Source organism: Berghia stephanieae, chromosome 6 (genome assembly GCF_034508935.2).
Source record: "Berghia stephanieae isolate SIO BIC M18660-M18661 chromosome 6, UCSD_Bste_1.3, whole genome shotgun sequence".
NCBI classification, from domain to species: domain Eukaryota; kingdom Metazoa; phylum Mollusca; class Gastropoda; order Nudibranchia; family Aeolidiidae; genus Berghia; species Berghia stephanieae.
The window spans coordinates 51,637,434-51,665,109 of NC_088365.1; the positions used below are offsets into that span (position 1 = coordinate 51,637,434).

At 35.3% G+C, this 27,676-nt stretch overlaps 2 protein-coding genes across 3 annotated transcripts in view; one reads left to right on the forward strand and one right to left on the reverse strand.

Annotated features, from left to right (window-relative positions):
* LOC144975227 (uncharacterized) overlaps positions 1-6,258 on the reverse strand; it is a 93,785-nt gene extending 87,527 nt beyond the window's left edge. For both annotated transcript variants that reach the window (XM_078919112.1, XM_078919113.1), the window contains exon 1: positions 6,164-6,258. The gene's annotated coding sequence lies outside the window, so the exon portion shown is untranslated. The remainder of the gene's footprint in view (positions 1-6,163) is intronic.
* An 8,866-nt stretch (positions 6,259-15,124) lies between these two features.
* LOC144975228 (ras-related protein Rap-1b) lies at positions 15,125-27,110 on the forward strand. Its single transcript, XM_078919115.1, has 8 exons — positions 15,125-15,211; positions 16,828-16,925; positions 18,646-18,714; positions 19,510-19,566; positions 20,029-20,169; positions 20,385-20,525; positions 21,835-21,938; positions 22,945-27,110. Exons 2-7 carry the CDS (start codon positions 16,869-16,871, stop codon positions 21,922-21,924), a joined length of 555 nt encoding a protein of 184 aa, XP_078775241.1. The 5' UTR covers positions 15,125-15,211; positions 16,828-16,868; the 3' UTR covers positions 21,925-21,938; positions 22,945-27,110.
* Positions 27,111-27,676: the final 566 nt, after the last annotated feature.

Below are 27,676 nucleotides of genomic sequence, written 5' to 3' on the forward strand. Positions count from 1 at the left end.
TGCATGCTTTTTAAGATGCCACGGATAAAGAGAAAGAACATTATCTTAAATTATATTATATCTATGTTAAACGACTGTAATCAAATTATTGTTTTCGCAAAATACGCAGAATTCATTTGAGTTTGTTTGGGTTTGTTTTGATTTTTTGTTTGATTTGTTTTTTTTGTGGGGGTTTTTTTTTGGTGTTTTTTTGTTTTGTTTTTTTTTTTTTTGGTGTTTTTTTGTTTTGTTTTTTTTTTTTGGTGTTTTTTTTTTGTTTTGTTTTGTCTTGTTTTGTTTTTGGCTTTTTGTTTGTTTGTTTGTTGTTTTGTTTTGTTTTGTTTTGTTTTTTTGTTTGGTTGTTTTGTTGTTTTTTTTTTGGGGGGGGGTTGTTTTGTTTTGTTTGTTTGTTTTTTGTTTTTTTTTTTTGTTTTTTTTTTTTGTTTAATTTTTTTTTTTTTTTTTTTTGGGGGGGGGGGAGGGGGGAAGGTCATATGAAGTAAATTGATATCGTGTATATGTTGGGGAGGGGGGGTCTCAGTGGTAGACCAGCTTCCTCACAAGTAAAACGTCCAGTATTATTGATTCCGGATGCCATTAATTTTTAAAAAACAAGACATGATCCCGATAACAAGCTATCAATGATTGGGTGATTGATCTATTAGATCTGGCGGGAGTTACTTTTCAATAGACTTGCGTCTTATCCAAATTGTAGCCAATACTTGTCACTGTCCGTCTGACGTTACAGAAACGCAAAAAACTTTGAAATTTTGGATGTTTTATAACCACACCCCATCGGAGTAACTATGTATGTATCTTATATATATTCGTGTATTATACGTGGAATTATCTTACCATTTCAATGGTGTTTGACATGCGACTAAAAAATAAAGTTATCGGCTGTTAATTACTGGCCTGTTTAAATTGACGCTCAGTAGATGAGCAATATGTCTTATCAAATACTCATCAAATTGGCTTTAAAAAACAATAGAAGTCATTCTTACTCATTGTCATCATTCGGAATTGATCACGCTTAAAATCGCTTGACATTTTTTACAAAAGCCAAGCAACGATAACCACTCGGCAATTAATGTCTTTACAATGCTAAAAGACAGCAATAAAAAAACACACTAACAATAACGGCAGCGATAATAATAACAAGAGCAGGATTATTTTTTTTTTTTGTTTTGTTTGTTTTTTTTTGCTTGTTTTTTTTTTTTTATTTTTTTTTGGTGGTAAAAACGCCTTGGGGTTAACGCGAAAGGTGCTTTAGAAATTTATTTCCAATTTCCCATTTAAAATGGTCATATTTTATCGCTGATTTTATAAAACCCAGAAAACGCTTAAAGATCCAAGACGGGTAGTATTATATTAATCTATAAGCGTTATTAATGTTATAGTATTATGACTGCTCTTAACCACAAAGACAACAAAGCAACAGCCATTTACAAGGGATAACAGCAACAACCAAAACACATGAATACAATCAGTTTAACACTCGTATGATTCTAACAATAATTCGACCGTTGTGATCTGAGTACGCCCATACGTCATTGTAATAATATATTCCCAATAGAAATAACTAGACACACAAAGACACAGACATTCAGGAGGGACATATGTATTGTACCCCTTGTCTTTAAACTTAAGTTAAATCCGATAGATCGAATTATGACATTCCACGTACAGTAGTTGCTCATTAACAAATGTCATTATGTCGTATTCCCAATAGAAATAACTAGACACACAAAGACACAGACGTTCAGGAGGGACATATGTATTGTATCCCTTGTCTTTAAACTTAAGTTAAATCCGATAGATCGAATTATGACATGCCACGTACAGTGGTTGCTCAATAACAAATTTACAGGAACTAGAAAGTATCAAAACATTCGGACTTTCCAATAAATCTAGTGTAACCAACGTTCTGAGCGACTTATGTATTGTGGTTGTTGTCTTTAAACGTCAGTTAAATCCGATCAAATTATCACACTACGTGTACAGTGGTTTCTCATCAACCAATTTAAAGGAAATGGAATTATCAAACATTCGAATTATCCTATAAATCTGGTGTAACTAATTTTCTTAGTGACATAAAAGCCATTGTGGCTGTTGTAAATTTTTAAATTATATACAACAGATCGAATTGTCACATATGTGATCCAAAGTCTTTAAACTAAATTTTGCAGAAAACGGACTTTACTGTAACAAATTTGATACCTCAGTTAAGGTTATGTATTTATTAAGTAGAATGAATATACGAGTGATTTAATGACGTAAATAAATCCACAATTTTATGTTTCTGATAATTTTTACTTCTGACTCATCCCGACATCATACCGGTTTAAGGCAATCGGGTACATATGTACAGTGGATTACTCTTTAATACATGTCCAGGAATTAGAAGTATTAATCAATCAGCTTATCCAATAAATTTAGTTTAAGGATTACTGAAATTTGGTTCAAACCTCACTCCCCAGTTGAGTTTTGCAAGAATTGTTAGATTATTTCAATTATAGATTTTTCAAAATGATAATGCTCTGGCTGTGGTAATCGGAATGTATGCAATTCAATTCAATTCAATTGAAGGGTTTATTTTAGACGATAGAACTCGTTTGTTAATGTAGAAAGTTCAATTAAGAAATGGAAATAAGTAAATTCAATATTTTCGTAGTTGTAAATTGTCAATACCAATATAACTAATCGCATTATAAGTGATAACATAACAAAAACAAACAAATAACAAAGAAAAAACATTTTAAAAAACAAAAACAAACAAACAAACAAAAAACGAAGAAAAAAAACGAAACAAAAAACATGAATTAGGTAAAGAAAGCAAACTAAAAACATTCACTTGACTAAGTGGGCAATATAATATAACATAAGCAATTCTTATGTCTTTACGAACAACGTGAGAAGTCAACTATCAATAACAATTAAGTAAGTATTATGTTGTTTAAAAAATACTAATTACAATTAAGATATTTTTTTTGCAGAGCCCGGTATAACATCAGCCGGACGTAACCAAAACAAATTATGGTTGTAAACACAAATCGAAATATTCAATTTTGACATAGCCAGAGTTCATTGTATTAGAATATTGGCATTGAAATTTTCAAAAAAAAAAATATATATCGATTATTATAAGAAAGAGGATTTGTGAGGACAAAGGCTTGAAAGAATAATGGCAGGTCGGTAGGTACACGGTTCATTTAATTTGCCCGCCCGGCCCAAGGTACGAATGTGTAGAATACAAACATAGATATTATAATGATTTAACAATTAAAATATATTATAACTATTCTTTTCCAATTGTAAAGCAAGTGTAAATGTATATATTTATGATTTTACAATTAAAATATATCATAACTATTCTTTTCCAATTGTAAAGCAAGCGTAAATGTATATATTAATGATTTTACAAAATGATGAATAATCCAATAGATCAAAAACCAGTAAAACGAGATACGTTCTCCCCTGGCCAGGCGGAGTTGTCATGTCAGTAAGGTCGAGGGTTCGAGCCCACATCGCCGCCGCAAAATTTTTATTCTCTATTTTCTGTCACTTTCCTACTCACTTCATTTCTTGTCATTATCAACATTAGTGCCTGCTCCACTAACTGGCATTTAGAAAAGCATAACAAATCTTGTGACAAACATTCCACAAAAACTAATGAAGGAAAACCTCCATCATCGTCCCTCATATCAACATTGTAGTCTAGCATTTTGTGTTACCATAGGGAGATTTTACAGCTTTAGCTTATGGGATTTTAATTACAACATTACAAAGTTGTGAATCAAAATTAATGCTATGAAAAATTGATTTTAAAAACTTATAATTTGGATTATAATTCAAAATATACCCTATCCTAAAAAAAAAAGATATCTCTATAGTGACATAATACAATATCTCTCTGGTAACTATGGCATGGAAATTTTCAGACAATTTCATTGAATAGATTTGAGAAAAGTTTGACACAGTATTTCATACCTGTATAAAAATGACATATTGAGAAAATAGCAAAATAGCTTTCAGTTTTTAATACTTTTCTTACTACCTGTACCCTTTTCGACTGAGTTTTTCCTGCCTTTATAGTCTATTTTGAGAAGTTGGACTTCAATGATATTATTTCTAAGATAATATAAAATCGTTTTCCACCAAAATCTCAAAATTAATTTTTTGAAGGATTTTCGTGATAATTAGACCCTAACTGTAACTGCCCCTAACAATAATAATTAATTTTGTAAAGCGTCTTTCAACAATGGGGTGTGCCCCAAACTGCTTCTCAACATTTACGGCGGGGAATACGTAATCGCCGAAATTCAATTACTCTTTGAAGTCATTAATTTAGTCCTTGACTTTATTGAGGAGTGTGTGACCTAGTAAACGAATTACTTGAGTGACCTATTCAGTATAGTATTAATAAAGGATAAATACGAGCTTTTTAAATACGCAATAATTTTATTTTAACTCGTCTTTACAATGTTTGCAGTATCATTCATTTATTTTCGGGAATTAACTTATAAAGAACGAAAAAAAAAACTTGACCTTTTATATAGAGCAAAATCAACAAAACGTGCTTAAAGCGCTTTATAAGGGCTCCCTGGCAACAGCAACACTTAACATATAGGACGGGACATGTGGCGATATTACAATTTTCGGACAGAAACATCACTGTTAACGTACTCATTTTACACCTGAGTACGGTGACAGAATCTGAGTAAAGAGCCTTTTCCAAGGACTCAACTATGCGCCGAGCGAGGCTCGAACCCCAGAACCTTCCGATCCGAAAGCGAGTGTCATACCACAAGACCACATAGCTGCACAAGACATAGACCTCAAATGCGTCAAATGGGTCTAACATTCAAGAAAGAACAAAATACCAGGTCAGGAGAGAGATTTGTTTGCGTTTTTTGTTACTCTTCCAGTCATTGACGTGTTCAAAAACACCTGACATCGCTAATAATTTACATGGTACTGATTCTCCGTCGACGCGCCATCAGGATAAAGTTTTTGTAGAAAGGTTATTAATTACAATGTTTTTTTCCTAGTTTGTTGTTCTGTGTTTGCATCTCTTAAAGGGACTGCCAGTTTCTGTTTAGTTCGTTGCAATTCTTTTTTTTTTTTTTTTTTTTTTTTTTTTTGTTGTTGTTGTTGTTGCTTTCCTCTTTCCTTTTTTTTCCAAGTTTATTTAATTGTTTTGCTAAAAGACGGAAAAGAATTGAAATCAAGTTCTTTTTATAGTTCTTTCGAAAATAAATTCCTTTTTTTTTTCTTTAAACTCGTTTAAAATGCATAGTCTAGTATTCCTAATTATTATTTTTTTAATTTTTGTTGGGGTTTTGTTTTTGGTGTTGTTGTTATTGTTTCTTTCTTTGTTTTGTCTCTCTGATTTGTATTGTTTTGTTTTTGTTTTTGTTTTTGTTTTTTTTTTTGGGGGGGGGGGGGGGGTTTGGGGTTGTTTTTTATTCTTTTGTTTGTTTGTTTTTTTTTGTTTTTGTTGGGTTTGTTTTGTTATTGCTTTTCTTTGGGGGGGGGGGCGGGTTGAGGGGGGTATTTTTCGTAATAATTTTATTTTTTGTGTTTTTCTTTTGTAAAGAGCATTCTCCAAGGACTCATCTTTGCGCTGAGCGAGGTCTAACCCAGGACCTTCTAATCCGAAAGTGAGTGTCATACCACAAGACTACTGTGATGTATTATCTCACATGTTTATATCATGTTATTTCTAATAAGTTCTCCGGAGTCTGATGACTTATGTAAGATAACACTTATGTCTCCATTGCGTGAAACAGAGAGTAGCATCCTTTTTTCTACCCTATAGAATGAATGCTGGTAGGATTGCAAAGTAGGCTACACACCATATTTTCCGCATAGTCTTAATAAGATCTAGACGTCTAGTTACTTATTGACTGCCAATAAATGGTCAAGAAAACGACCTAAAATTTTATTATTTTAAAATCGACATATCACCGAATCTAACACGAGATTTATTTATTTATTTATCATGTATTCGTTTATTTAGTTAGTTATTTAGTTGGTTATCTATTTATTTATTTATAAATTTATTTATTCATTCATTTATTTACTTAGTCGTTTAATTATTTATTTATTTGTCTTTTGTTTATTTACTTTTTATTGAAACACTAAAATTTAAAACCATGTATTAGAAAACACAATCACACACCGTTCGTTATCCTTCAGAAACACACAACTATAAGATTACGCTGTGACCGTATCGATAAGCCAATGTTTCCAATAATAAACTTCGATACTACCAAAATTATGAGTCTCAGAACTCAACAGAGATTCGTGTGGCGTTTGGCGACCGTGGTGGAGCAGTACAGGAAGTGTGGTAGCGTCGATGTGCCGCGGTTGAGTGGCTACGTGATCTCTCTCTCTCTCTCTCTCTCTCTCTCTCTCTCTCTCTCTCTCTCTCTCTCTCTCTCTCTCTCTCTCTCTCTCTCTGGCTTTCTCTACATATTTAGGCTAAGAATTAGTGCCGCGCTGAAGACCGGTCTAGACCGCGGTCCGACGGTCTTTTAGCTGTGAACCGAAGACCGGTCCCTTAGGGGAAGATCGGCGGCGGTCCTCACTTCTTATCACCTTTCAACTAGTGCGGGGCGGTCCTTGCAAGGACCACGGTCCTACGGTCTCGCGCCATAGCCTACTACTTCCCCAGCGCAGGGTTGCCAGATTATTTTTCAACAAAATGCCAGGGGAAGACTCAAAAAATGCCAAAACACTCAAAAAGATGCCAAAGTCTGTTGACTCCCACCCCCATTAAGAAAACTACTCACTTTTGATAGACAATTTACTATCATATCCTGGTGGCTTGCGTGTTTTCTTTTCTTTTTCTTTTATTTTTTTTTTTATTTTTTTTTTTTTTTGTTTTTTTGTTTTTTGGAATTATACTAAATTTCCTGTTGGGGTAATTATTTACCTACTGACTACTAAGTGGAGTGCTAAACCACTACACCACGGTTGGATTTTAAGAATGAAAAAGAAATGTGAAGATGTTTGTTTTTACGCGTTTAGAAATAATTAAGAAAAGGTGTCATTTGAAGTATAATATACAAGAAAAGAAAATGCCAAATGCCAAATGATTTTTCTAATGCCAAACGGTTTTCAAAAATGCCAGATTTTTGGAATCTGGCATTTAAAATGCCAAACTGGCAACCCTGCCCCAGCGATTCGTTGCTTCGGTTGCCTATCTTCCACCAATCACCACCCATCCCACTTAATTAATCGCACCCACCCCCCTTTGCCATACACTAAACGACACAGACGACCATACAGGCAGACGACCACCAACCTCCACTCCGCAAACCGCCCTTTCGTGTGTGAGATGGGGGGAACAGGAGGCGCACGCCTTGGACGATTCCATTATACGGGGTAAATTTCAAAATTTACTACACCATAATGATCGCAATGACAATGATCTATGGTGAAGGCATGACCCCTCTTCTCTAATGGGTTATTGTTTGAAATGTATGTGACTACTAAAGATGTGTGTGTTTGTGTGTGTGTGTGTGTGTGTGTGTGTGTGTCGAACCTAGCAAGTAGCAAATCCGATTTTTTGTTTTCTTTTGTCCATCTCTTGTCACCACTCCTTTCTATCGCAGTGTTGTCATTTAAAATAATACAATAATATTAAAATTTCGTTGGTGTTTTTACTAATCAAATAATATGAGTTTCATTAGTTTCTTCCTTCCAAAAAACCCAGTTATAACGTCTGAATTTTAAAAAAGTCCAATAGAATATTTGGGGACCCCGATAGCTCAGTTGATAGAGCACTCTCTTTATACGCAAAGGGCCAGAGATCGATCCCGGGTGCAGTCGATTTTTTTCTGAATCCCTGTCTACTCAGCAATGAATGGGTAGCTGAGTTTGTTAGATCTGGCGAAAAGTCACCATCGACCCCTCTTATTACCTCATCCACCCCCTCTTATTATAACTTCACGTCTCTCTCTTACTCTTCAATGCTCGCTGCCCTCTAATGTGTGTGTGTGTGTGGGGGGGGGGGGGGGGGTAGGAGTTGCGTGTGTGTATCAACGCCACGAACAACTCGATCAACGCCTTGGGCGATGCCATTATCTCCGTTAATGGGGATAAATTTCAAATTTTATTAAATTATCGAAGTAACAATGAAGTACGGTGAGCAAATAAAGAAGGCATCACCCCTCTTCTCTAATTAGGTTACAATTTGAAATGAGTGTGACTACTCCGTGTGTTTTACTCCTGTAGACCATGGTTTTCATCGTGTAGAGGTCTTTAACGGTTCAAGAATGAACGATCCCATGGTCTCAAAGGTCAAACCGGTTCGAATTTCCAACAGTCTCTCAGGAATGTTCAATGTCGAAAAGGACCGGTCCTAGGACCGGTCCTTGCGGTCTTCATTTCCCAAGGACCGTAGGACCGTGGTCCTTAAGCTTGCCAAGGACCGCCCCGCACTACTAAGAATCAATTGTTGTGTATATTATACAATTTGCGAACTATACTATTGAAGCATCCCTCACCACCAATGCCGGGTACTCATTCACATTTGAGTCGAGTACATATAAACGATAATTGCAAACGATTAATCTCCTATATTTAAACCATGGATATTGCTTATACTATGTTGCGATAGACTGGAGTCCTTTCCAAAGGATAGCAAGCGATTGTCCGTTTCACGATATAGAAACCGGGATAAACTCCCGGTTCCATGGGTCGAATGGTTTTGAGGGACTACGTTTATTGTTTATATGTTATCAAAACCATTCGGGGGGTGTCTTGGTGTTGGACATTGAATTTACGCTATCGCCATAGATATGAAGGGGTTATTTTCAATTCGTTAAAACGGAGAATAAATACAATTTGCTACATTGCACAAGTGAAAATGTTGCTGCTTGAAGCTCGAAGGAAAAAATAACGATAAGTATTGAATTGTACGCTTCAATTTTATTAGAGAGAGACAGATACTGTGGACGTTTCGGGTTTCCCCTTTATCAACGAAACAGGATGAATGAAACACTACAGACGAATGAGATCATATATAATATATATTATCATTAAATATTACTTCATTCGTCGGTAGTGTTTCTCAATACAGTGAGAGAATGTGAGTAAAGAGCCTTTTCCCAGGACTCAACTATGCGCCGCTCGGAGCGGGACTCGAACCCAGGACCTTCCGATCCGAAGGAGAGTGTCATACCACTCGACCAAATATCCTCACACAAAAAAAAAATTAATAAATCTTGAGAATTTATATAGCGCATTATCTACTAAACGTGCTCAAGGCCCTTTACGAATGTCAGAAACTGTCATATGGTGATTATCTAATTTATTATCAGATCGACTCGAACCCAGGACCTTCCAATCGGAAGAAGAATGTCATACCACTAGACCACAAAGCCTCACACCAAAAATATATTGAGCATTTATATAGCGCAATATCTACTAAACCTGCTCAAAGCGATTTACAAATGTCAGTGACTGCCATATGGTGATTATTTCATTTATTTTATCAGATCGACTCGAACCCAGAACATTCCGATCCGAAAGAGAGTGGCATAACAACACCAAAAAAGAAATAATAAATCTTGAGCATTTATATAGCGCAATATCTACTAAACCTGCTCAAAGCCCTTTACAAATGTCAGTAAGTAACTGTCATCATATGGTGATTATCTAATTTATTAACAGATCGATATCAGGATACTACTAATTCCAATGCTCGATGTCTTAATCACCAGCACTGATTGATTTTATGTGGTCATGATTGATTTGCCGTCGATGAGTATCGCAGTCTTACGTTTACAGATCGAACCATCGATGTGTACGAAATTCCAATGAGTGGCAGCACCATGTGTTATGAAAAACATTTTAACTCATTCAACCCTAACACCGACTATATCCGTAGTTTACCGGGGTTACTTTTACCCCATGCCTATTAATTACATTTTTCTGAGACAAATTATAGCGTAGTATCATAGTTGATGCTTTTCATTTGTACATGTTAATGGTAGTTCAATATAATAAAACTATCTATGTACATGCTCATTTTAATACATTTTCCCAACTTTGAAAAGTAGCAAAAATCTCTAGGATTGAGCTTCGTTTTGTTTTCTTATAATATGATTCTTTTTAGAACACTTTGACCTTTTTCGGATCACTAAACACTGGGGCCAAAAGTTGGTTCACATGGTAATAAAACCAAAGACATATTATTATTATTGACATAGAGCGGCGTGCACTTATTTGCAGGTCTTATAATCCAATTCCTTATGGGCTCGTTGTTGTAATTGAAATCTGAAAAAATGACGCAAAATTTTGTCCATCACAGCAATGTTAGACTAGGCCCATAAGTGGATTCGAATGTCATACCTGCCTATATGTATACGTCGATATAGAGGGAATAAGATGAACTTTGTTTCAATCATTAGAAGTTGAGGATTTTGCAGACAATCTCTCAAGCTCAACCAGAATTACTGAAGAAGGTCCCTGATCGACAAGCCTGGAGGAAATTCGTGTATTCTCCGTCCCATACATTGTTGTTTTTTGGGGGTTATTTTTTGTTTTGTTTTTGTTTTTTTATTATTGTGTTGGTTTTTTTGTTTTGTTTTGTTTTTTGTTTTTTAATGTTTTGTTGTTTTGTGTGTGTGTGTGTGTGTGTGAGTGAGTGTGTGTGTGTGTTTGTGTGTGTGTATGTGTGTTTGTTTGTTTTGTTTATTGGGGTTATTTTTTTTTTTTTGGTTATTTTTTTCGATGGGGATGGTCTTGTTTTTTGTTTATTGGGGTTTTTTTTGTTTTTGTTTTTGTTTTTTTTTTTTTTTTTTTTTGTTCTTTTAGGAAGGGAAGGATACGTTAAATTGTGAGAATGCAATGCCAAAGTGTTAGGATCATTAGTTGTGTTTTTGGTCGGCCAAAATAAAAGCCAAAAAGCGATCAAAACGGCATCCCAATCGTCGAGATCACCCAAATGTGATGGGAGAGTTCAGATTGGGGAGATTGCTTTGAAACTTGAGGTTCCAAAAAAGTTCCATTTACAAAGTTGACATTTTAGGGTATCGGGACGTAAGTTCCAAAAAGTACCATTTACAAAGTTGACATTTTAGGGTATCGGGACGTTTGTGTCGGATGGATTCTTAAAATGTTAACAGAATAGCACAAGCTTCAGAGAGTGGAAGCTTCTCGAGACAAAAACCTTCCTTCAGAGCCATGAGCCCCATAGAGCCAGAGTATATCCCGTGAAACGGACAATAGCAAGTGCTTGCTATCCTTTGGATAGAACGCTAGATTTTTTCTGACCCCCAGTCCACCCAGCAGTGATTGAGTATCTGGGTCTGTTAGATTTGACGGAAAGTATTTTGCGATAGACTAGCGTTATATCCAAAGGGTAGCAAACAATTGTTAGTGTCCGTTTCACGCTATAGAAACCGGGATAAACTCCGGCTATATGGGCCTAAAGGCTCTGAAGGACTACAACTGCGACCCTGGAAAAAATGCATTGATCTGCGTGTAGACTTCAGCCAAAAATAGCTAAAGAGTTACTCTCCAACATAGGCGAGGTTCAAGTGGATGTATTCAAAACTATTAAGTTAGAAAAGATTCCGGTTTCTTTTCGTACATCCTTAGTGCGGCTGCATGGTCTAGTGGTATGACACTCGCTTTCGTATCCGAAAGTGCTGGGTTCGAGCCTCGCTCGGCGCTTAGTTGAGTCCTTGGAAAAGACTCTTTACTCACATTATCTCACCGTACTCGGGTGTAAAATGAGTACCTGTTCGTTAACAGCTTTGTCTCTGTCGGAAAAAAATATTATATTATCGCCTAACAGGTGTCATGTCTCATTCTACATGTTACGTGTTGCTGTTGGTTGGGGACCACTGTAAAGCGCTTTGAGCACGTTTAGTGAACATTGCGTGATATAAAAGCTCAAATTTTTGTTGTTGTTGTTGTATTTTTTTGTTTGTTTTTTTTGGGGTTTTTTTTTTAGTAGTACCTACATAGGTAATAAATGAGCGGCGCGGCTGAACCGTATCTTGTTTTTCAACGCAGTCAAGAAAGTACCGAGCGGTTCAGTGGCCGGATTGGTGACAATGATTTCACAAGTTTGACCACGACATTCTGGAATGGGATAACGCATGATGAGTATACCTCTTGGTGGGCAAGTTTGAGTATAACAAGGATTGTGAAAGATGAGAGCGCCTACTTGTTACTTTGTATTGTATGAAATTAAAATTTTATTTTAGACCAGTCGAGAGAATAACTGGAGCACTTTGAAAGTTGTTGAGAATGTAAAATTATAGAAATACGGGATAAATTGGTACGTACGAATATTATACTTTATGTCATGAGAGATGAGCGAGAGAGAGGGAGAGAGAGAGAGAGAGAGAGAGAGAGAGAGAGAGAGAGAGGGGGAGAGAGAAGATGGGGAGAGAGAACGTGGAGAACGAGAGAGAAGAGAGAGAGAGAGAGAGAGAGAGAGAGAGAGAGAGAGAGAGAGGAGAGAGAGATAGAGAACGTGGAGAAAGAGAGAACGTAGAGAGAGAGAGAGAGAGAGAGAGAGAGAGAGAGAGAGAAAGAGAGAGGTGAATAAAAAACACTAGAGAAGGATGGCTTAAAACAAAATCACCAATGCAGAAAGCATAGAAAATCAAAAGGAAGATAAGGAACAAACATAAAAATATCAATAATTGGTTTATATCTATCAATGTTTTTTTTTCTTCTTAATATCGAATTAAATAAACGATAAGAAAAAAGAAAGAAAGAAAGAACGAGAGAGAAAATAAAGAAAAGCAATGTACATAACAATGAGAGTTGATCCTGTGCTTCATTCTTTTCCTAAGGAATTATCTCTCAAGTTATGACCAAAAGATATGTGTACGAGTATACATAATTTATACATACATGATTTTGCAATGTATATGTGACCTACACCATAAATTTGGCAAATTTGTGACCTAAGCCATCAATTTGGCAATATGTCGGAAAGACCACATAGCCGCATATAATTTATGTATGCATATGGTCCAGGTTTAAAGTGTATTGACTGTAACGTTTTTCTTTTTAAGATTTTATTAAACAGGGAAATACTCTATGGAGACCTTGTATTACACTTAGTGCGACAATGTGGTCTTGTGGTATGACACTCGCTTTCGGATCGGAAGGTCCTCCTGGGTTCGAGCTTCACTCGGCGCGTAGTTGAGTCCTTGGAAAAGGCTCTTTACTCACATTTCTTTCACCTTACTCAGGTGTAAAATTAGTACCTGACCTCTCTGTCCGAAAAAAAATGTAATATCGCCTAACAGGCGTCATGTCTCGTTCTACATGTTACGTGTTGCTGTTGGTCAGAGCCCCTTTGTATAGCGCTTTGAGCACGTTTAGTGAATATTGCGCTCTATAAAAGCTCACAATTAGAAATGAATTACACTTAGATTCGATAATAGCATCGGCAATAGACTGTATTGAGTGTTTTTAATGAGGTAAGACTGTGAATGATACCTAGCCCCCACCACGTCGGTAACCATATAGCTATGGATAAACAAATCACGAATGTCTGCCAAGCTGTTCTTTACGGATTATGGATTAACCTAATCTTAATCCACCTGTTAGTGAGTGGATCCATGAAATGCATTTCCTATTGCAAAGTAATAGCCCAGGCAATTGTGGTGTGTTTTGAAGGATTAACTCGTTCGTTTGAAATATGCCAGTAATTCGCCCCAAGTCAGAAAGGACAAGAGTGAGAGGGAAAGAAATAATATAGAAAGTGGTTACGGTGGTGGTGACAGATTGGTTGTTTGTTTTGAGCATTAGACAACTTTAAGAGGGGGTGGAGGGGGAATTGATGAGTAAAAGGTCTGATTCATATTATTGTTGTCATGTCTCGTCTTACATGTTGTAGGTGTTGCTGTTGGCTTGAGACCCATTGCAAAGCGCTTTGAGAACGTTTAGTGGGTATGGCGCTCAAGGTTTTGTGTGTGTTTTTGTAGTTGGTGGCGGTAGTGGTTTTTATTTTTTTATTTATTCATTTAACTATTTTTTGTTGTTGTTTTGGGTGTGTTTTTTAAAGGTGGGGATTGTTTTTGTTGGGGCTTTTTTATTTCAAATTTCTATGACTTTATTAAAATACTAACTGATGTTTCATATTTTACTCTTTCCCGGCAAGCGAATCTTTGATTTGAGAAATAGGCGCCAGTATACACTAAGCCTTAAGGATTGCCTACTAGTACTAGTACTAGAATCATTTCTATAACCCACCAGCAAAAAAAGGTTTTCATGTGAATTAAATTCTGTGTGAGATCGTCTTAGACTTAGAAATATGTATCCAAAGGCTGTCTGCTACAAATGAGACGGTCAGTCTCTTCTTTTGAGTGAGCAAGAAACTTGGCCTCTACTTCTCAAGCTCACTTGGCGACTGACTCTATTGTTACATCGACCTGTTCTCGAGACAAGATCCTTTAGAAAATTTTACCCATGGAGATGAAAAAAATCTAAATAAAGTTGAACATCCAAAACCTCCGATATGAAATAAGGGTAGGTAGACGATGTCGACGCCCGTGTTGATGCCGCGACAGCGCGTTTTTAAGCGGTTCGTTCTTGTCAATGGAGAGAAGTGTTGGATTGTACTTTGTCAATAATTTTATGATTTGTCTCCCTTGAAGATCCCACGCAATGCTCGGCATGTCAGTGTCAGAACAAAAAATATACACCATTCGATGTGCCATTAGGATAAAGATTCGGATCAGATTTGAATCAAAATCAAAAGGCTCAAAAGGTTTCAAAAGAGAATCCTTGAGCCGTCAGGTCGATTACATCATCATATCCGATAAAATTAAAATCCAGGCTTCATTGCACGTTTGCTCGCCGGTGTTTTCTCATCATTTCGTCACCTTCCCGGGGAAAGGGTCGATCAAATAAGATCAAAGTAGTGTAATGCATAAAATAAGATGACAGGAAAATAGATTCAGGTAGACAAGAAAAGCATTGAGTATGAGATAAAGTGCGAGTAATAGTCTAAAGAGCGAAGCTAAGGATAAAGCGTGAGGAGCGAAGAGTCAGAAAATAAAAAAGGAAAAGGCAGGAAGTTGATACAACGACCCAGGCGACAATGACTTGCGCAAACAAATGAATGGGGTGTTATGGGATCGAGACCAAAATAGGAACATTTTCGTCTGAAGATTTTCGAAAGCGGAAGTCGGAAGTCATCATCATCCTCCTACTCCCAAGTTCTTCACCCAGCCCAAACCGATTGGTGAGTAATCAATGTAGAGGCAAATAAATACGTAATTTCTTATTATTTCGTGTTATTTGAAAACGTTTTACATTTTTTAAAAGCTATAACTTATTTACTTCGATGGTAAACACTAGAAACTAGCTTAGTGTATTGTCTTCTCCCCATCAATAACAAAGCCGTTGTTTCCGCAAACACTCATCTCGTCTCTCATCATCGGCCTTTTTTTTTCACTCTCAAGTGTCAGCCTCATTTTCTTGTCTAGAATGACAGTATCGTTATTGATATGGAATTGATATCTTGAAGTTCACGTAGTTAAACGGAGTTCTAACCACGTATTTTTTGGGCAGGGGTTTGGCTACTCTTGTACTGAGACAGTCGAGTTGAGGACTCGAGAAATTCAGTCAGTTTGGTCGGTTTGAGTTTGGATGAAGGAAGTGAGCATCTGAAGACACAATACAAGATTAAATCATGATCACAAATTGAGACAATAAAGTTACATATTTTAAAATATCGCTGAGTCTTTTTTTAAAGAAGTCAACTTTCTGACTTTAACCCAAGATTTATTAGTTTGATACCTTTTTTTTTTATTTGGATTTTAAAAATTATTTTTTTGACAAGCAGTTCCAGAGTTTATATTTTTCTGGTGAAATTTTAAATCAATTTACAGTTGAGAGAGAATCTGTGATCTTTCTGCTGCCTTCCAACCAGTATCTTCTTGCGATTGGGAAAATTCGAATTTTAGTTTTAGTTTTTTTAGTTAGTCTATCTTCTAGACTAGAAGTAAAATTGAATCACTTTTTGTATTCAATGGATTTGGGTATCATTCTAAATTAAAGGTCTGAATAGTATGCATTGGAGTACTTTCTGTATTCTTTTTCAGTTGTCTGCTTTACTACTCCCTACTGAGTGTCATTCCAACTACTTCAGCTTATGTCATGTCTACCATTGTTAAACAATTTACAATGATATTTTGAAAGGAGATTGTTCCTTTTCACCAGAAGTATGATGTTTTGAATGAGCGGATATGAGTCGTTGGAGGTGCTTCGTAGTATTATTAGTAAATAGTACATAGAATCGGATGTATGTCTTTGCAGAGCTGCCAACCTACTGCAAAAAATGCGGAATTGTACGCATTTTCAGTGATTGTACGCTTGTACACATTTCCCCTAAGATTGTACCCATTTTTAGTGTGTAGAGTCACTTCAGTTTTCTTTAGTTGTAATTCATATTATTCTAGCCTATTGAGAAACCTTGGTGACCAAGTGGATATTCATATATTTTTTGATCAATTATGATCTTCATGCTGGGAGGTAGAATTCTGAAAGGATTGGATTATAGTCTTGGGAACATCATTGTTGCTGCAATTGAGCTTGTGTGGTGTGACTTTATGTAATTATACCTTCCTCTTACTTTCACAATGGTTAGTTTCCATCAATTTCAGAATTGTACCCATTTTTATGAAATCTCCCCCATTTTGAGGTCCCATTGTACACATTCTCATCAGATGGGGTTGGCAGCTCTGTCTTTGTTGACATTTAGTGAAATCATAATTAAAATATTTCGTTACGATTTGATGTTTTTTACCTGCTGTCATATTTACATTAACATATTACTGATATATTATTCTCTACCAGCCATCTGAAGACACCCATAGGTTTAAAAACCTAACAACACAATGAGAGAATACAAACTGGTTGTCCTGGGCAGTGGAGGTGTGGGTAAAAGTGCCCTGGTATGTATGACCCTATAAAAGAAAAACTAAGTAATAGACCTGTAAATTCTCAGTCAATTAACTGAGATCAGTCAATTTGTTAAATTCAAATAGTTTTAAAAAGGAAAGAAAGAATTCATAAATCTTAGTCGAATGACCATAAAGTAATTAGGAGTGTTCCACAGCGCTAAGCATAGCTCATGGGCCGTTTATGTTAACAATGGATATGTTGCCAAGGCTAACCGACGCTTTTTAGAATTGTCATGTCTGAACACATCCCAGTGTATTTTCACACAGCCTTTGTGAAATTATTTTTTCACTTTCCAAAAGTATGAAAGTAAAAGGCATGCTGGAAGTGCGTTATGTAGACACCTTCAAATCGAAAGTTATATGATTGTTACAAGCACATTTCGATTGCCGCACGTTGTAAACAAACTGGTTGACCGTTTCTTCACTGATTGGGTACCTAATTATAAGAAACAATGGTAAGTAGCCTAATTAATTCCCCCGCAATTTAGTTTTCTGCCATTGTTTTGCTCAACCGAGCTAGCTGTTTACTATTCATTTCGATTCTTTGGATTTTTCCGCTACGAAAAGTTTCAGTTTCAGTCTATTTTTATAGAGCTCATGTACAGTAACAGGTCTATAAATATAAGCCTTATTCATGAAAAGATAAATTGTATTTGTATTTATATCTTATAACTAAGGCTAGTTTTGGTATAAATAAAGGCCCTCAAGGATGTTAATGCAAGTTCCTAATTACTAAATTATTTACTAGATTTTACTCAAAAATAAGAAATAAAAATTTTCTGAAATATCAGGAACTGGTCATAGATATAATAATGGATAATGAGTTAAAGGGGGAAGGGTTGGCAATAGCATAATACAAAAGTCAATATTATTTATCTTTGTTGCTTGGTTATCTACATAAATTTAGTTGTTTGTTTAAAATTAGATACTCTAAACCTTCAAATATAATTTTTTCATGTTTTTCCATCCGGTGGCCACATGGTTAAAATGCTGACTCAGCTTTTTACATTTTACTTTATTTTGGGTAGATCTCAAAACATATTCTAGTTATTTCATATGCCTGAGAAAAAAAGACCAGACCAAATTTTTGTGCATTAATCTCTATATATATTTTATGGAACTTTAAAACAGTACGAACCTTTTCAAATGATTGATAACAAGCTAACAGCAACTTGTAAAGGATGCAGTTGCAGCCACGTATTTTTACCCCCCTTCCTTTAAGAACAATGTGCAAAATATTGGCCATGAATCCTATAAGTCTCTGCTCCTCCCTTATAGATAGATAGAACGAATATAATGGTGACGTTTAGTTTTCAATTTAGCCATTTACAATAATACCAACCTTCTCTGTGTTACGATATTGAAAAATATGATTGCTATGGAGTAAAGTTGGGACTTTTTCAACATTTTACTCATATTTTACCTCACCTTTACCTTATTCATGGGTAATTTTAGGAGTTTTAGACACCTTTTTGAGTTTTGAAACCTAAGATATTTTTACATAAGAATTCCCTTCCCCCCCCCCACCCCACCCCCCAATCAAAATTTCTGAAACTCAAATTTTGAGAAGCACAAGACCAGCGGATCTCCTTAAGGTTTTTGTTTTGTTTTGTTTTTTTTTATTTGATTTCATTTCAATCCATTTAAATCAATAAGGTTCATTTCTATCACTTTGTCATAAAATTTCTGTCGTTTTCTTTTCTTCATCCAGACAGTGCAATTTGTACAAGGAATATTTGTCGAAAAATATGATCCAACAATAGAAGACAGTTACAGAAAAGTAAGTGACCCCTTAATTGATCTTAAATAAGACATCATGTAAGGAGCATTTGGGTAAGATTTGATTGTTAAGAATATTTATTGTTGGTGGGGTCTTTTATACAACCGTAGTGGGCAGGGAGGTCACTTGCTGCGACTTCTATCCCCCTATATCTGTTTCCTAATGTGTATTCTGTCTTTGTCTTGGAATGAGATTATTTGGTTTGTCCTGGCCCTGGCCGGAACCATCGGCTTGTGGGAAACAGTCAAATGTATAGTTGTAGTTTTGGGAGGTTTTTTTTTTCCCCCTTGTAAATCATCTCTCTTATATTTGTTGTTTTTGATATATAATTAATTGAACGCATTTAAGAGTGTGCTTCTTGGTGGGATCCTATGTTTGTGTCTGGATGAGACTTAAAGGCGATCTCAAACTAAGTCCACTGATAGTGTGCTCTTGGAATCTTCATATGTTCTCTATTTGAACCATTCCCCTTTGTCTTACTTTTTCTTGTGAGCCTTTAATTGTAAATCAATAATTTTTAGACTATCCCATCTTTTTCCATTTTACTGCTGCTGAAATGACCGAAATGTGTCTTAAGCACCGTTAAACCGTTATATAAAACAAAACTTATTGTTATCATTATTATTATTATTTTTCAAAGTTTGATTTATTTACTCACTATAATTTTTCAGGGAGTTTTGTTTTGTTTTATTTTGTTTTTTGAGTTTTTTAAAAAGTAGTATAGTCCTAATAGTAGTTTTATTACCTTCATTTCAAGAATGTTTAACCAATGTTTGAATGTCTTTTCAATTTCAGCAAGTGGAAGTAGATGGTCAGCAATGTATGCTAGAAATTCTTGACACAGCTGGAACAGTAAGTTTCTTATTTTTAATATTTGTAAAATTTTATTAAAAATAATTTACAATAGATAAATAAATAGAATTTCCTTTATTCATCCCAAATGGAAGATTTGTCTTTAGGGTCTATCCCAAGGGAAGATTGGAATAACCTAGGCATCAGCCGCAAACTGAGCTAGGCTGAGGAGACTTGCTCTAGGCCACACAGCGTGGCAGGTATTCGAACTTGGTACCTTTTGGGAACAAAGCAAAGACCGTACTGCTGATCCATGCTAACCCCAGATATTCCTTTCTTTTAAAATTCATCGTTACCATTATTTTCGTTTGAGACCAGTCTCAAAACGCAAACAGGACAGAATTAGGCCCAAATTGAACATAGCGCAATTGTTTTTAATCTCTTGATTGACATTTTTCTTTTAGTGTGATACTGACCTTTTTTTTTTTTTTCACAAATATAATTGTCTTATATCTTTTACAGGAACAATTCACAGCTATGAGAGATTTGTACATGAAGAATGGACAGGGCTTTCTCCTAGTGTATTCAATTACAGCTCAATCAACGTTTAATGACCTGCATGATCTCAGGGAACAGATTCTGAGAATTAAAGATACAGATGATGTAAGTTTCAGTACTTGATGTGTGCATGTGTGTTTGAGTCATTGGTTTAATTTGTTTGTTTATTTTTGGAGTTTTTTTAGAAGTGGGGGGGGGGGGGGGGGCGTTATTTGCCAAGTATATAAACAGTATCTTTTGTGTTTTGAAGAGAAAAGAATTCATTAAATAATATCTTGTTAATTTGTCAATTTTCAACATCCTGCCACATATTTTTTCAGGCCCCCATGCTGCTTGTTGGTAACAAATGTGATTTAGAAGATGAAAGAGTTGTAGGCAAAGACCAAGGATTAAGTCTTGCTCGTCAGTTTTCATGTGCTTTTCTGGAGACGTCTGCTAAAATGAAAATCAATGTGATGGAGGTAAATATGTATTTTTTTTAATTTTTTTTTTATGAAATCCTTTAGGATTTTTACAACATGACAATTGTCATCTTGCCCATATGTCCAATTATTTTGTTGGTACTCGAGACATTCAAGCTGACACGCCCTGTCTGCATTCACACTGCCCTAACCAACAAAAGGACAGTATCTCTCAAAAAATCATGTGTCGATTGCGGCAAAACTGGCTGGATCTGGGTCAGCCCAGATACTGTCCTTTTGTTGGTTAAGGCAGAACACGTGTTGTTTTACTCTTCTGGAAAAGTTAAAATAACTTTATTTTTAATCAGCTAAATTTTGATAAATATTTAATATAATCAGGTATTGACTATTTTTTTCAACTCCCAATTCTATGTGGGGGAGGTCACAGTTGCTCTTGTCTCATAACCCCCTATACTTGCTTTTCCAGGTTGCCTTCTGTTTTTGTCTTGGAATGAGATTGTTGATTTTGTCGTGGCCCTTACCTGGGCTTAGCAGGAGAAGCAGCCAAATGTAGAGAGCTAGTTTTGGGAGATGATATTTTTTCTTCCTTTGTTTTTTCCTATCCTTTTTTTTTCCCATCTCTCTCTTGTGTACTGTAATATATTTTTGTTTTGAATATATTCTGTAAACATTCGAGTGTATTCCTCAAAGTGAGGTCCTGTGCTTATGTCCAGATGAGACTTTTTAGGTGATCTCAAACTCAGTACACTGATAGAATATTGGTCTGTCTGTGTACATTTCTTGAGATCTTAATTAGATCCAGCTGCTTATTCAGTGTCGTGGTAGTGGCTGTTGTTAAGATGAAATCATTTGAAATGATTTCATCTCAACGTCACTACCACATTATCTCATTCAGCTGTAGTGTTTCATTCATCCTGTTTTGTTGATAAGGGGAAACCTGAAACGTTCATTTTATCTGTTTTCATATATTAAATTGAAGCTTACATTCAATTTCATATTGTTATTTATTTCTTCGAGCTTTGAGCAGCACCATTTACATTGCTGAAAAAGTAATGGTAAATTTCCAATTCTGAAGCTCTCTACTCGTGTGAACTCTCCCGAACTGACTAAATCGGAAAAGAATTCTCATTTGAAAGAAATGGTATTACACATGGTATGGTTGCTTTACCGTAATTTGAGTACCTTATAACATATTAGGAAAATGCTTTGTTTGAGTTTGTAATATTCAAAAAGTATTTGAACTTGGGGATTATTTCATTTTATCTTTTACTTTTTATGCTCTTATAGATCTACTACTGTTATGACTTGTAGATAATTGTTTTTAAACATACTCTTCCCACTGTCCTAGATCTTTTATGACTTGGTGCGACAAATCAACAAAAAGAACCCAGGTCCAGGCAGACAGAAAAAGAAGAAGGGTGGATGTGTATTGTTGTAGATCTGATATTCAAGGTAATTTTTTTTTTTTTAAAGCTTATATATATATATATTTTTTTAATTATGCCTTTTCCACCACGACACCATAAGATATCGTCGCCTAAACATTATACAAAGGAATATAGATAGCTCATCAAACAAGATGTTTGATGTCAACAGGAGTCACCCGTGTTGTCCAAGTGAGCAAATTGGGGGTTAATAATCTTGCTCAAGGGAAAAAACGGAAGTGCCTGAAACGGGGTTTGAACCCGGGTCCCTCCGGGTCACGGCGCAATGCCTTAACCACTCGGTCACTTCGTCCACCTAGTATTATATACTTTACTTTTTATTCAGTTTGAATTTTGCATCTTGCTATGGATTTTGGTTTCTTCTCTCTCTCTCTCTCTCTCTTTCTTTCTTTCTTTCTCTCTCTCTTTCTCCTCTCTATCTCTCTCTCTCTCTTTCTCTCTCTCTCTCTCTCTCTCTCTCTCTTTCTCTCTCTCTTTCTCTCTCTCTCTCTCTCTCTCTCTCTCTCTCACTCTTGTGTGTGTGTGCGTGTGATTTGGTAATCATTTTAGGGAGGTGCAGTATTAGCTCTTCTGATTGATTTGCTTGTGTACTGTCTTTCAATTTGCTTTCTTGAGTTTTGTTTTTTTGTTGTTTTTTGTTGTTGTTGGTCTTATAATATATAATCACTTCTAGTCTGAAGGTGTGGTAGGGACTGGTGGGGGTTAAATTATAACCTTTATTATATCTTTTATGTTGTTTACCATGTTCTCTTTCTAGGTCCTGATATAACAGGACCCATACAAGTGTTGTAAACTCCAAACCTAATGGCATAGTCAGGTAGTTGTTACTGGTAACTTTAACTGTAGTCATCTGAATTTAACCTGAAGAATAAGCATCATTTTAAATCATGGCTCAAGATTGAAGGGTTGGGTTGATGGCTCTCATTGGTAATATAAACAACGATCTTTTCATAGGTCATGTTCTGAAATTGGGTTATATTTTTATTTTTAAAATATTTTTTTTTTACTTTCAGTTTTCGAGTCACCATGATTATTGATTTATAACAAAGTCAGCCTTTCTTGTAAGTTACTACAACTTTTTTAAAAAGATGAAATAAACCGATTGTCATTCCCAAGAAATCAAGTACCGGTACCTGCATCAGCAACAACAACAACAACAACAACACATGGTATATGTATGATTGATTGGGTGCCACAAGTAATTGTCATTTGTGGCCATTAAAGTGTTCCAACTCCCAATGTTTTTCTTGGACTTATTATTGATATTGTACTCCATCCGTTACAATACGTTTTCATTTCTTTTGATGGTAAACAATCATTTCATGTACGATATACATAAATATTTATTCAATTGATAGCTGTTGGTGTAAAGTCCTCATGTTATTGAAAATCTAATCTCATATAAGAGAGATAGAACATAGATGTGATCCTTTATTATATGTTGTATAATATATCAGTGTGATCTCTTTGTGAAAACCAGAAAAGAAAAGGTACTATCTATAATGTTCGGTTAAATTTTAACCACCCTTAGATATTCATAGCAGCCAACTGTCTATAAAATCGGGAGTGTCGCAATTTGCAATCTGTAGAAAAAAAAATATTTAAAAAATAGGATTGTTTCTTTGTATGGAAATGATCCTTTCATGTCTCAAAAGTATGCTTTTTTGACTAGCAAATTAAAACAGAGAACAGAGAAAGCTCTTAAATCTGGATTATGTTATATATTAGTCCAAACATACTGCTGTTTTGGGTCATAATGCTATTGTGCATTGGAGTGTCCCGTTTTAGCTCTTTGAAAGGTTGGTTGCTGTGTATATTTAAGCTCTTAAAGGATCCTCTGTTTTGTTTTGAGATGGGGACAGTGCATTGATTTTGTCAGGGAAATGACATTAGTATCTCTTTCTTAAACAACAGTCATTACAAGGGGCATTATCCAATGTACTTATATATCGCCTACTACTGTACAACAAACTGTCATATTTATACATCGTTCTTCATTGCCTCTACCATTTATAAGTAATTTGCCATTTGTTCAAGCATTGGATTAAAAAGAAAATTTTTGTAGTTTGACTTCATGTCAATGATTTATTTTAGGTATGATGGGTAGCATTATGTGATCATGCTTTATGAATGGTTTGATTCGTTGCTTGCCCCAGGATTTTTCTAGAGCTCACACATTTTTAAACAACTTATGAAAGTAATTCATCAAGGTCTTAGATATAGCCCCTGTCGGTGTCTCTGATAAAGTATGTTAGACGAGTGAACGACTAGTGACACTAACATTTTATGAATTATTTTTTTTGACGTAAAACTGGAAAGTTTTAATATGTACATATGTGTTATTGCGTGCATGCTTATCAAATGCTTACATTTTTGTTAAATTGACAGCTCTGCCAGTATCTTGAAGATCTGGTTTAACCTAGTTTACCATGTCTTGGAATTTAGACTGAATAACACGTTTGATTTGAAATACAGCTATATTTTTAAGTTTTTGAATTGGTGACCACTGATATAATGTTATGTTGTAAATAATGTCTGCACATCCTACTGTCATGTCAGTGTAAAAATGATTTAATTTTTTTTTTTTTTAAAGAAAAATATTATTAGAAATAATACAGGGACCATGTATGTAGTTTGGCAATAGGTGTTAGTGTTATAGCGTTCAGCAAAGGAGTGTGGTAATTTATTCAAGAATTTTTAAATATTTTTTTTTTTACACCAAGTGTTTTTCTTACTATGAAAGTTTGGAGAGATTTAGTTTACATATTATTTCTATTACTGGCTGAAATGTTTCATGTTTTAGTTATTATGGGATGTTGCACTTTTTATGAAACTTTGTCGAGATCTTCATCCAATGGCTTTAGTGATACTATGGAAGACTTCTATAGTACTATTTGAACAAGATTAATTTCACTAATTTTTCTACATTTCACAATGCAAGGTGCTTATGTTTGGAAGTTTACAATCTGAATCAAACCTACTACGACTTTCTGTGTCGTTGAATATGGTGTCGTTAAAACTAAACAAATTTTTTTTAAAACACTGAGTATGACTATGTATAAATAAATATGTGTCTTGTTGCAACCATAGCTTGGGCTGTCATCTGTGATGTTTTTAAACTCTTGTTGTATATTTGAAACTGGCCATGGAATTTTCATCTCTTCATCTACTTCTCTCTCTCTGTCTGTACTTTGGGATTTCTATGCACAGACTTAATTGTGTCACACTCATATCAGCACATCACTTAACTTCTTGTATAAACTTTTGCATACAAAAAAATGCATGGATTTGAAATAGGGGAATTGATTTGATTGACTTACTCATGATCATGTCATTCTGATATAATGGTTGTCGCTTACATATTCATTACAATATCCTTCGTTCCTGACATAACGGACAGGGAGGCACTTACTGTCTTCTATCCCCCTATATCTGTTTTCCAACACGCTTTCTGTCTTTGTCTTGGAATGAGATTACTTGGGTTTATCCTTACCCTGGCTGGGAGGGAAACTGTCAAATGTATATGATATTTTTTGTCTTGTAAATCAACTCTCTGTTGTGCACTATTTTATTTTTGTTTTACATATATAAAAATATTTGTAAATATTTGAGTGTATTCCTCTTAGTGTGGGGGCCTGAGCTTGTGTCAGGATGAGACATTTAGGTGATCTCAAACTAAGCACCTTGGAATCTACAGCTGTTCTCTATTTGAACTAAATCCCCTTTGTCTTCTTTTTCTTGGATTCTTTAATTGTAATTCTAGAACTTTTTACTATCCCATTTTCTTCCTTTTTACTGGCGCTGATATGACCTAAATATGTTGCAAGCGCCTTAAAACCCTTAAAAACAAACAATAGCCTCCACCTGAATTTTGTTTGTTTTTTTGTTTTTTTGTTTTACTAAGAATGAGACAATGTCTTGATATACAGTATTGAAATGTTTCAATTTCTAAGACATTTTAATTTCCATGGTCAAACATACTGCTGTTTTGGACCATGACGCTATTGTGCGCCAAGGTGTCCAGTTGTAGCTTTTTGAAAAATTGGCCGCCATGTTAATTCATAACGCAGCCTGTCTTTCTTTGTTTTTTTATTTATTTTCGGTGGTTTAAATAATTTTGCAAAGATGTTTATTTCACTTCTGTCTTGCTTTTGCCTACATCTTAGACCTTTTAGTGGTGGAGGCTGTGATATTGTAATGATAAAGAAGCGAGGTCATTTTTCTGAGCCAGTGATTTTCTTTCTAAAGTTATATATGTGACCAGGTTTTCAGCTAGGTCATTTCGAAAGATAGTTGACTTAAAACACAGAATTATACAGTCATTTTTATAATTAACATGTTGATGAGTGTGCTACAGTTTTGTGGAATGCCTGCAATTTAATAACTCAATTTATCATTTTCCCCCCCACATGATATTTATTTATTATACTTACCAATTAACATCATTCTTATCATGATCAGCGCTCTTTTTTTTTTTTTTTAATCTCATTATGTTGAGTAAAGGGAAGAGCAATGAAAGAGTTTTGTTTTGTTTTTGTTTTGTTTTTCATTTGTTTATGCTCATTTATTATGCTTTCTGTTTTTATTGTATTCGACAAAGGACAAATAAAATATTCCGAGTTCGGCAATTGATTGGAAGAGACCTGAAGGTGAAAAAAAGACAGACTAAAGAGAGAGTACTGTGCAATGAGTTTTTTGACATGGGGGAAGATCACAGAAAGATAAAGGTGAATTTCATTGCTGTTACTGTGTATTAGTAGGGGTCCCCAGTGGCCATTGCTTTACACGCAAAGGGACTGAGATAGATGATGAGTGAAGTCCAAATTTTTTTCTGACCCCATTGTCCACCCAGCAGTGATTGGATAGTTGGATCTGTTTGATCTGTTGGAAAGTACTTTGCGATAGACAAGCATCCTATTCAAAGGCTAGCAAGCAATTAATTGCTTTTGTCCATTTCACGTTATAGAGTCTAGGATAAACTCCAGCTCCATGGGCCTAATGGCTCTGAATGATTGCGTGTCAATATAAGCCGAAACTGATAGTGTATCAACCGCCAATTTATTGTTTTATATTGTTATTATTAAAAGATTTCATTGTCTTGCATCTTCTGTGTACCATATCTCTTACTACTAATTTCACCTCCCTCCCAAACACATTAAAAATCTTTATCTAACACAGACATACTCTTTATCGTCCTTGATTTTATCTTTGTGTTTGTCTGAGTGGGGTTCCTGACCTCCCATAAGTGGGCAGGGAGGTACTTACTGTGTCTTCTATTTTCTGTCCCCCTATATCTGTTTTCCAACTTGCTTTCTGTCTTTGTCTTTGATTGAGATTACTTAAGTTTTGTCCTGGCCATGGCCTAAGAGGGAAGCAGTCAAATGTATAGTGAGTTTTGGGAGATGATATTTATTTCCTTGTAAATCATCTCTGTTATTCACTGTATTATGTTTTGTTTACATATTATTTATGATTTGTAAACATTTGAGCTTATTCCTCTAAGTGGGGACCTGTGCTTGTGTCTGGATGAAACTTTTAGGTGATCTCAAACTAAGGAATTTGATAGTGTGCTCTTGGAATCTACATCTGTTCCCGATGTGAACCAATTCTCCTGTCTTACCTTTTCTTGGGTGCTTTAATTGTAACTAGAACTTTTTACTATCCCACTTTCTTCCTTTTTTCTGTCGCTGATATGACCTTAATATGTTGCAAGCGCTGTGTAACCCTTAAAAACAAAACAAACAA